This window comes from Triticum urartu, chromosome 5A (assembly GCF_056163025.1).
Source record: "Triticum urartu cultivar PI428250 chromosome 5A, HENAU_Tu73, whole genome shotgun sequence".
NCBI lineage: Eukaryota > Viridiplantae > Streptophyta > Magnoliopsida > Poales > Poaceae > Triticum > Triticum urartu.
Window position 1 is genome coordinate 327,164,911 of NC_141877.1, and position 10,361 is coordinate 327,175,271.

Consider the following 10,361-nt stretch of genomic DNA (forward strand, 5'->3'; position numbering starts at 1 on the left):
CTATAAAGATGCTCTACAGGTGTCTCCAATGGTGTTTATTGAGTTGGCATAGATCGAGATTAGGATTTGTCACTCCGAGTATCGGAGAGGTATCTCTGGGCCCTCTCGGGAATGCACATCACTATAAGCCTTGCAAGCAATGTGACTGATGAGTTAGTTACGGTATGATGCATTACGGAACGAGTAAAGAGACTTGACGGTAACGAGATTGAACTAGGTATTGAGATACCGGCGATCGAATCTCAGGCAAGTAACATACCGATGACAAAGGGAACAACGTATATCGTCATGCCGTTTGACCGATAAAGATCTTCGTAGAATATGTGGGAGCCAATATGAACATCCAGGTTCCGCTATTGGTTATTGACCGGAGACGTGTCTCGGTCATGTCTACATAGTTCTCGAACCCGTAGGGTCCGCACGCTTAACGTTCGGTGACGATCGGTATTATGAGTTTATGTGTTTTGATGTACCGAAGATAGTTGGGAGTCCCGGATATGATCACGGACATGACGAGGAGTCTCAAAATGGTCGAGACATAAAGATTGATATATTGTATGACTATATTCGGACACCCGATGAGTTCCGTAGGTCACCGGATAATTATCGGAGTGCCGGGGGGTTATCGGCACCCCCGGGGAGAACTAATGGGCCACATGGGCCTTAGTGGAGAGAGAGAGGGCCGACCAAGGCAGGGCCACACGCTCCCTCCCCTCTAGTCCGAATTTGACTAGGGAAGGGGGGTGGAGCCCCCCTTTCCTTCTCTTCTCTCCCTCTCCTTCCTTCCCCCTTCCTCCTCCTAGTAGGACTAGGAAAGGGGAGTCCTACTCCTACTAGGAGGAGGACTCCTCTCCTGGCGCGCCCCAAGGGCCGGCCGGCCTCCCCCTTGCTCCTTTATATACAGGGGCAAGGGGGCACCCTAGAACACACAAGTTGATCATTGTTCCCTTAGCCGTGTGCGGTGCCCCCTTCCACCATAACCCACCTCGGTCATATCATCGTAGTGCTTAGGCGAAGCCCTGCGACGGTAGCATCATCATCACCGTCATCACGCCGTCGTGCTGACGAAGCTCTCTCTCAACACTCAGCTGGATCAAGAGTTCGTGGGACGTCACCGAGCCGAACGTGTGCAGATCGCGGAGGTGCCGTACTTCTGGTACTAGGATCGGTCGGATTGTGAAGACATATGACTACATCAACCGCGTTGTCATAACGCTTTCGCTTACGGTCTATGAGGGTACGTGGAAAACACTCTTCCCCTCTCGTTGCTATGCATCACCATGATAGATCTTGCGTGTGCGTAGGATTTTTTTGAAATTACTGCGTTCCCCAACAATATCTACTTAATGCAACACAAGTCTGAAACATTTGAAAAGTTCAAAGAATTTTAGAGTGAAGTTGAGAATCATCGTAACAAGGAAATAAAGTTTCTACGATCTGATCACGGAGGCGAATATTTGAGTTACGAGTTTGGCCTTCATTTGAAACAATGTGGAATAGTTTTGCAACTCGCGCCACCTGGAACACCGCAACGTAATGATGTGTCCGAACGTCGTAATCGTACTTTATTAGATATGGTGCGATCTATGAAGTCTCTTACTGATTTACCACTATCTTTTTGGGGTTATGCATTAGAGACAGTTGCATTCACGTTAAATAGGGCACCGTCTAAAAATCCGTTCAGAAGACACCGTATGAACTGTGGTTTAGCAATAAACCTAAACTGTCGTTTCTTCAAGTTTGGGGTTGCGATGTTTATGTGAAAAAGTTTCAGCCTGAAAAGCTCAAACCCAAATCGTAGAAGTGCGTCTTCATAGGATACCCAAAATAAAGTGTTGGGTACACCTTCTATCGCAGATCTGAATGCAAGATCTTTGTCGCTAAGAGTGGATCCTTTCTAGAGAAGGAGTTTCTCTCGAAAGAAGTGAGTGGGAGGAACGTAGAACTTGATGACGTAATTGTACCTTCTCTCGAATTGAAAGTAGCTCATCACTGAAATCAGTTCCAGTGATGCCTACACCAATTAGTGAGGAAGTTAATGATGATGGTCATGAAACTTCAGAACAAGTTACTACAGAACCTCGTAGGTAAACCATAGTACGATCCGCACCAGTGTGGTACAGTAATCCTGTTCTGGAAGTCATGTTGCTAGACCATGATGAACCTACGAACTATGAGGAAGCGATGATGAGCCCAGATTCCGACAGATGGCTTGAGGCCATGAAATCTGAGATAGAATCCATGTATGAGAACAAAGTGTGGACTTTGATGGACTTGCTCGATGATCGGCAAGCCATTGAGAATAAGTGGATCTTCAAGAGGAAGATGGACGCTGATAGTAGTGTTACTATCTACAAATCTCGACTTGTCGAAAAGGGTTTTTGACAAATTCAAGATGTTGACTATGATGAGATTTTCTCACTCGTATCGATGCTGAAAGTCTGTCCGAATCATGTTAGCAATTGCCACATTTTATGAAATCTGACAAATGGATATCAAAATTGCATTCCTTAATGGATTTATTAAAAAAGAGTTGTATATGATAAAACTAGAAGGTTTTTTCAATCCTAAAGGTGCTAACAAAATGTGCAAGCTCCAGCGATCAATCTATGGACTGGTGCAAGCATCTCGGAGTTGGAATATACGCTTTGATAAGTTGATCAAAGCATATAGTTTTATACAGACTTGCGGTGAAGTCTATATTTACAAGAAAGTGAGTGGGAGCACTACAGCCTTTCTGATAAGTATATGTGAATGACATATTGTTGATCGGAAATGATGTAGAATTTTCTAGAAAGCATAAAGGAGTGTTTAAAAGGAGTTTTTCAAAGAAAGACCTCGGTGAAGCTGCTTACATATTGGGCATCAAGATTTATAGAGATAGATCAAGACACTTGATAAGATTTTTCAATGAGTACATACCTTGACAAGATTTTGAAGCAGTTCAAAATGGAACAGTCAAAGAAGGAGTTCTTGCCCGTATGGTGTAAAGTTGAGTAAGACTCAAAACACGACCACGGCAGAAAATAGAAAGAGAATGAAAGTCATTCCCTATGCCTCAGCCATAGGTTCTATAAAGTATGCTATGTTGTGTATCAAACCTATTGTGTACCTTGCAATGAATTTGGCAACGGGGTACGATATTGATTCAGGAGTGGATCACTGGACAGCGGTCAAAATTATCCTTAGAAGACTAAGGAGATATTTCTCGGTTATGGAGGTGATAAAGAGTTCGTCGTAAAGAGTTGCATCGATGCGAGCTTTTACACCGATCCGGATGACTCTGAGTCTCAATATGGATACATATTGAAAGTGGGAGCAATTAGCTAGAGTAGCTCCATGCAGAGTATTGTAGACATAGAAAATTTACAAAATACATACGGCTCTGAATGTGACAGACCCATTGACTAAGCTTCTTCTCTCACAAGCAAAACATGATCACACCTTAGTACTCTTTGGACGTTAATCACACAGCAATGTGAACTAGATTATTGACTCTAGTAAAACCCTTTGGGTATTAGTCACAACGCGATGCGAACTAATCACATAAAGATGTGAACTATTGGTATTAAATCACATGACGATGTGAACTAGATTATTGACTCTAGTGCAAGTGGGAGACTGAAGGAAATATGCCCTAGAGGCAATAATAAAGTTGTTATTATATTTCATTATATCATGATAAATGTTTATTATTCATGCTAGAATTGTAATAACCGGAAACTTAGTACATGTGTGAATACATATACAAACAGAGTGTCCCTAGTATGCCTCTAGTAGACTAGCTCGTTAATCAAAGATGGTTAAGTTTCCCGACCATAGACATGTGTTGTCATTTGAACAATGGGATCACATCATTAGAGAATGATGTGATGGACAAGATCCATCCATTAGCTTAGCATAATGATCGTTTAGTTTTATTGCTATTTCTTTCATCATGACTTATACATGTTCCTCTGACTATGAGATTATGCAACTCCCGAATACCGGAGGAACACCTTGTGTGCTATCAAACGTCACAACATAACTGGTGATTATAAAGATGCTCTACAGGTGTCTACGATGGTGTTTGTTGAGTTGGCATAGATCGAGATTAGGATTTGTCACTCCGTGTATCAGAGAGGTATCTCTGGGCCCTCTCGGTAATGCCCATCACTATAAGCCTTGCAAGCAATGTGACCAATGAGTTAGTTGCGGGACGATGCATTACAGAACAAGTAAAGAGACTTGCCGGTAACGAGATTAAACTAGGTATGATGACACCGACAATCGAATCTCGGGCAAGTAACATACCGATGACAAAGGGAATGACGTATGTTGTTATGCGGTTTGACCGATAAAGATCTTCGTAGAATATGTAGGAACCAATATGAGCATCCAGGTTCCGCTATTGGTTATTGACCGGAGATGTGTCTCGGTCATGTCTACATAGTTCTCGAACCCGTAGGGTCCGCACGCTTAACGTTCGATGACGATTTATATTATGAGTTATGTGATTTGATGTACCGAAGGTTGTTCGGAGTCCCGGATGAGATCACAGACGTGACGAGGAGTCTCGAAATGGTAGAGACATAAAGATTCATATATTGGAAGGTTACATTCGGACATCGGAATGGTTTGAATCGTTTCAGATGAGTTTCAGAGTACCGGGGGTTACCGAAACCCCCTCTGGGAAGTTATTGGGCCTCATGGGCCTAATGGTGGAAGAGAGGAGGCAGGCCAAGGAGTGGCGCGCCCCCCTAGCCCAAACCGAATTGGACTAGGGCTAGGGGGGCCGGCCCCCCTTTCCTTCGCTTCTCCCATTCCTTCCCCTCTTCTCCTTGTGGAAGTATAAAAGGGGGGATCCTACTTGGAGTAGGATTCCCCCCTTGGGCGCGCCACCCTTGGCCGGCCTCCTCCTCCCTCCCCCGTTTATATATGTGGGAGGGGGCACCCCATAGACACACAATTTGATCTTTAGCCGTGTGCGGTGCCCCCCTCCACAATTTTACACCTCAGTCATATTTGTCGTAGTGCTTAGACGAAGCTCTGCGTCGGTAACTTTGTCATCGCAGTCACCACGTCGTCGTGCTGGCGGAATTCTCCCTCGGCCTCAATTGGATCAAGAGTTCGAAGGACGTCACCGAGCTGAACATGTGCAGATCGCGGAGGTGCCGTACGTTCGGTACTTGGATCGGTTGGATCGCGAAGACGCTTGACTACATCAACCACGTTACTAAATGTTTCCACTTTCGGTCTACGAGGGTACGTAGACACACTCCCCCCTCTCGTTGCTATGCATCTCCTATATAGATCATGCGTGATCGTAGGCAAAATTTTGAAATACTGCGTTCCCCAACAGGTGGGGGACGCCCCCGCGGCGCGATTCTGCCCGCAGATTTGGCCGGAATCGTCGACGGCGGACGGGCGGCAGAAGAAGGTGGAGAAAGGACGCGGGCTGAAATGTCCCTCCCGCCAACCGCTTCACTACGGGGCACCATAGGAGCGAGGCGGAAACTCGCGTATTCGTGGGTTGGAGCCGAGATTTTGCCCTGCCCCTCAAAAAAATTTACGGACCGGCCACGTTTGCGGGATCTATTCGGGCGTGATTTTCTGCGCCGACCCGCATTTTGGCGGTTATTTCACGGGTCGGGGCTTTTTGTAGGATCTGTTAGAGTTGCTCTTAGCAATCAACTGTACAAATGCTACTTGCCTTGCTTGGCTGTAGCTCCAAATCGATTAAAACAGACCATGATTAAATATTTTTTGAATACTCCCTTCGTCCCATAATATAAGAGCGTTTTTAACAAATGAAACGGAGGATGTACATGTTAAACATTTTCTAAACACACATTCATATTTTTTTTCGAATGATACGAACATTTTTTAAACTATACGACGCTTTTTTACATTGTATAAATATATTTATAAATTTAACAAACATATTTTTGAAAGTTGTCAACATTTTCTTAAATGTAACTTACACGTTGTTTGAATGGCATGAAACATTTTTAATTGCAAGATTTTTTTTACATTGTATACATTTTTTCAACAATATTACATGCATATTTTGAAATGCGTGAGCATTTTTTGAATGTTGCATACAATTTATTTGAATGGTACATACATTCTCTAAAATTTGGGAGAACATTTTTTACACTGCATTAATATTTTTTAGATGTAAATGAACGCTTTTAATAAATTAACCTTCGTAATATGTGTATTTAGTATTTTTCAAATTATAAAAGCAATTGAAGAAAAAACACTGGATTAATATTTGACGAGGCACTGTCTCGCAAGAAGCGAGACCAAGAAAATTTGTTCGTAAAAGATTGATGGCCAGGCTAAGTGCGAATGGGATAGTAAGGCCTCTACTAGGCCTGTTCTAGTCCAACTCAGGCCTGGCCTGCGGCCTCTCCCCTTCGTCGAGCGGCGCAACACAAAACAAAAGCCGAGGCAGGACGAGAGAGCGGACCCTCTCTAAACCCTAGAACACTTAGGCACCGCCGCCGCCGCCGCGGCTCCCAGGACAGCAGCCAAGGAAGAGGAAGCCAAGCCTCCGCCATGCCGAAATCCAAGCGCAATCGCTCAGGTCAGTTCACTCGCTCCGTTCGGCTGCCCTCAATCCCCCCCTCCGCCTCTGCCCGCTTCCTTCTCCGTCTTCTGGATTCAAAAAAGTTTGGCTGTTCAAACTTGTGTCTCTGGATTAGTTCCAACAAGCAGTGGTGTTCATATGGAACCTAAATATGTGCTAAACTGCTAATCAAGAACTGAAACCCAAATTTCGGCGAGCAACGATGCCATTTTTCTGCCCTTGTTTTATCGCCTCATGCTCAAAATCTTGATGTTTGATGATGGTCGCAGTCACCTTGTCCAAGACCAAGAAGAAGCCTGGTCTAGAGCGTAAGGGCAAGGTGGTCACGGAGATCAAAGACGCGATTGAGCGCCACAGCAGCGCCTATGTCTTCACCTTCAACAATATGAGGAATCAGAAGCTCAAGGACCTCAGGGACCAACTTAAATCCTCTAGCCGGTAGGTTCCACTCTTTATTTATTACTAGTACTCCCTCTGTAAAGAAATATAAGAGTGTTTAGATTGCTACTTTAGTGACCTAAACGCTCTTGTATTTCTTTACGGAGGGAGTATTAGTTATCTGCTATGTTGTTTGCAAGTCCTCTGTCCAAGAGCAATTTACAATATGGTTGGTTTTGAACCTTTTCTTAAACAACAACGACATGTTTGCAAATGTTATTTTGGCTTGAATCAACACAATTTACTTGAGCTCGTTGATGCATGCTGCTTTGTTTTGCTGGACAGTACCTTCAAACCCTGATAAAGTGACAAGTCACAACTATGGTGGTTAATGCTAAGCTTTACTGGCAGTTGATGCTGCAAAATTTGTAGACCAATTTTATAACTTCTAAGTATTGTTTTTTCTCAGGATATTCCTTGCTGGAAAGAAGGTCATGCAGATAGCATTGGGGCGGTCACCTGCTGATGAAGCTAAGACAGGCCTGCATAAACTCTCCAAGGTGATTCATCCTTTGCCAGTGTTTGGTAGATACTGTTAAGTGTAATCCACACCATTCTTGTGAGGTTTTTGCTGACAGCTACTTATCTGTATCTAGTTCCTTCAAGGTGCTTCTGGATTGTTATTTACAAATCTCCCAAGGGATGATGTCGAGAGGTAGCACTATCTTATAGTTCTTTTGCTTTGCACAGTATTGCTAATGCTTGCTTACATATGTGGTGCGGCTCTGGTAAAGTTATGATCATAAATCATGTGTGCAGATTATTCCGAGAATTTGAGGCGAATGATTTTGCGAGGACAGGAAGTATTGCGACTCAAACGGTATTACTTCTTCTTCCATGTTCAAGGACTCATGGTCAAGCTTTTAGTTTGGTTAAAAAATGTTAAGCTATTAGTAATTCTGGATATGTAATTAGTACTGGTAGTAGTCCCTCTGTTCTGATATAGGGAGTACTTATTTTGCAAAACCTGACCGGCCTAGGGTGCAATCGTTCCTTTCTTACTCCTAATTAAATGTTGGTCTTCCTAAAGCAGACACACGTTATGCTGGCCTTTCTTGCTGCAGATTGTGGGGAGATGGCAAATGTAGAAGTAACTGCATGATAATTTTGGGGATTAAGTTATTGCGCCAGTTTTCCTGACGCTGCATCGGTGCATGCAATAACTTTGTAACAGCTGTGGGTATTTTCGGTAGAATTGGCGTGAGATTGATGGGATGCCTTCTATTAGTAATTGCATGAAAAAAATTACATGCCCTATCCCCCATCAGTATTCGGAACAGATGGAGTATGACTTTGTGAAATGAAGGTCGACATCCTTCCTGTGTAGGTTCACTTTAGTGATTACCCATTGATAAAAACTGTTTTATGCCCTGGATAGGGTATAACAATGAGTGTTAGTCTGAAGTTGTGTTATTCTTCTATTAAATAGCACTTGCGGTTTCTTGTATGAGTTGGCTAACAAAACTCTGTAACTTTTTGATGCCTCAGGTTGAGCTAAAGGAAGGCCCTCTGGAACAGTTTTCACATGAAATGGAACCCTTTCTGCGCAAACAAGGACTGCCAGTTCGTCTAAACAAAGGTTTGTAGTTCCCTTGCACTCAGGTGCTTGAAGCTACCAAGCAAAATGGTTGGAACTAATAAAGTTGACCATTGTTGGTGCAGGTGTTGTTGAATTGGTTGCAGATCATGTAGTATGTGAAGAAGGGAAGCCCCTTTCACCAGAAGCAGCACACACTCTGGTATGAATGGGCATATTGTGCAGCGTTACCGACATATTAGTTTAAAAAAATAACAAGACAGATACTGATCAGCCACGGGAAGCAGCAGTATAGTTTCCCAGTAATAGCATGTTAATTAGCTAGGTTTGGCAAAACACATAGGCAGATGGGTACAGAGTTTTATACTTCATTAGGGTGTTCCAGGCTTCTATCACCACATTTTTATCCTTAATAGCACTGGAAGCATGTCTCCCCTTGTTGTGCAAGCTGTTGATCTCTTTCTTTGCACTGAGACCCAATTGATTTCTTTGTGGCAGCGCGTGCTTGGGAGGAAGATGGCGACGTTCCGACTGTACCTTGTCTGCCGCTGGTCGTCCGATGACTTTGAAGTGTACAAGGAAGGCTTGGCGCACCTGGGAGGTGAGGAAGCTGACGAGTCTTCTTAAGGTTGTTGGATCATGGTTGTGTGCTTGTTGTCTAGCTGTGTTCAGACGGTTTTGTGCCATGCCTTTGTACCCTTAATTTGACAAGAATCTCAAATATATGATCTGACCCAGTTGGGCATATTGTCGAGTGCAGGTATTTTTGCGAGCTACTATTATAGGTTGATCTTCGTCCCTAGGATTCTTCTCTGTTGTTGTCGTCTCGTGTTCGTTGTGTTGGTTGGGAAACTGGTGTCTTTGGGTCGTCTGATCAGACAGTGGCTCCGTTAAATCTGGCGCATCTGCATCCGTCGGGCCATCTCTGGTCGGGGTGTGGATCTGATGGTTTGTCGTCGGTTGGTCGAGCCTCCAGTTCGTGGTTGGCTTCATCCTTGATGCTCGCATGTGCCTGCTGCATCGCCTGGATTTTGCTTGTTCACCCCAATGCCTCCTCCCTTCAATGGCCTGGGTGGAGGCAGATCCTGTGGAGTTGGGCAGGTGGTCTCGTCGCCAAGTGATGTTGCGCCTATACTCATCCAAGTAGTTTGATCAAGTGTTGTGTCGAATCCATCTGTGTGATGTTTTGTGCTGCAGTTGCGGTCGTCGCTATGGAAGTTGAGTTTGGGTCATGTTGTGTGACTGTGTTTCAAGTTTTGCAATGGACTTTGGGGGTTGGCAGGGGCCAAACGGCTGAGTTCTCTTATGCCATGAGAGTAGGCTTATCGGTTTCGGGCCGTCTATGGGCGGTCGGTCATGTAATTCAAAACTCTTCTTAATTAATGAGATGAGGCAAATCTTTTACCTCCGTTTCGAAAAAAAAAAAGTTTTGCAATGGACAGTTCTCGCTTTCATGCCTCGTGTTGTATCTTTTGCTCTAGTCTGGGTTGGATTCAGTTTGTTTTCTTCTCATGGATCACCAACCATCAGGTTGATGATGATTCTTAATTCGTTCAGGTGTTTCATGGAGTGGCGTCTCTGGTGATGTATGGGTCGTGCCCTTTTTGACATTGTATCATCTACCCTCTTTGATTCATATTTTTTTGAAACGAAGGCAAAAACTTTGCCTCATTTCATTAATAAAGAAAGTAAAAAACAAAGTCTCAACGAGGGTCATTACCCCTCAACAAATGCAAAAACAAAAAGAACTACTCTCGCAGCATCAAGGATCCCAAGTGTTTAGCCCGGGCCAAAACCCAATTTCTGGCCTCC

General features: G+C 43.9%; 1 protein-coding gene across 1 annotated transcript; it reads left to right on the plus strand.

The window, feature by feature from the left end:
* The first annotated feature begins 6,366 nt into the window (after nucleotides 1-6,366).
* Nucleotides 6,367-9,303, plus strand: LOC125508799 (Ribosomal protein L10 family protein). Its single transcript, XM_048673595.2, has 8 exons — nucleotides 6,367-6,571; nucleotides 6,844-7,012; nucleotides 7,422-7,512; nucleotides 7,609-7,667; nucleotides 7,772-7,832; nucleotides 8,501-8,591; nucleotides 8,675-8,751; nucleotides 9,048-9,303. Exons 1-8 carry the CDS (start codon nucleotides 6,544-6,546, stop codon nucleotides 9,174-9,176), a joined length of 705 nt encoding a protein of 234 aa, XP_048529552.1. The 5' UTR covers nucleotides 6,367-6,543; the 3' UTR covers nucleotides 9,177-9,303.
* The last annotated feature ends 1,058 nt before the right edge of the window (nucleotides 9,304-10,361 follow it).

What these genes read in the sequence shown, in the direction of transcription:
- LOC125508799 (XM_048673595.2), top strand. Translation starts at nt 6,544, where the DNA reads ATGCCGAAATCCAAGCGCAATCGCTCAG. An exon ending in ATCCAAGCGCAATCGCTCAG is followed by an intron (nt 6,572 to 6,843) that starts GTCAGTTCACTC and finishes TGATGGTCGCAG; the next exon opens with TCACCTTGTCCAAGACCAAG. An exon ending in CAACTTAAATCCTCTAGCCG is followed by an intron (nt 7,013 to 7,421) that starts GTAGGTTCCACT and finishes GTTTTTTCTCAG; the next exon opens with GATATTCCTTGCTGGAAAGA.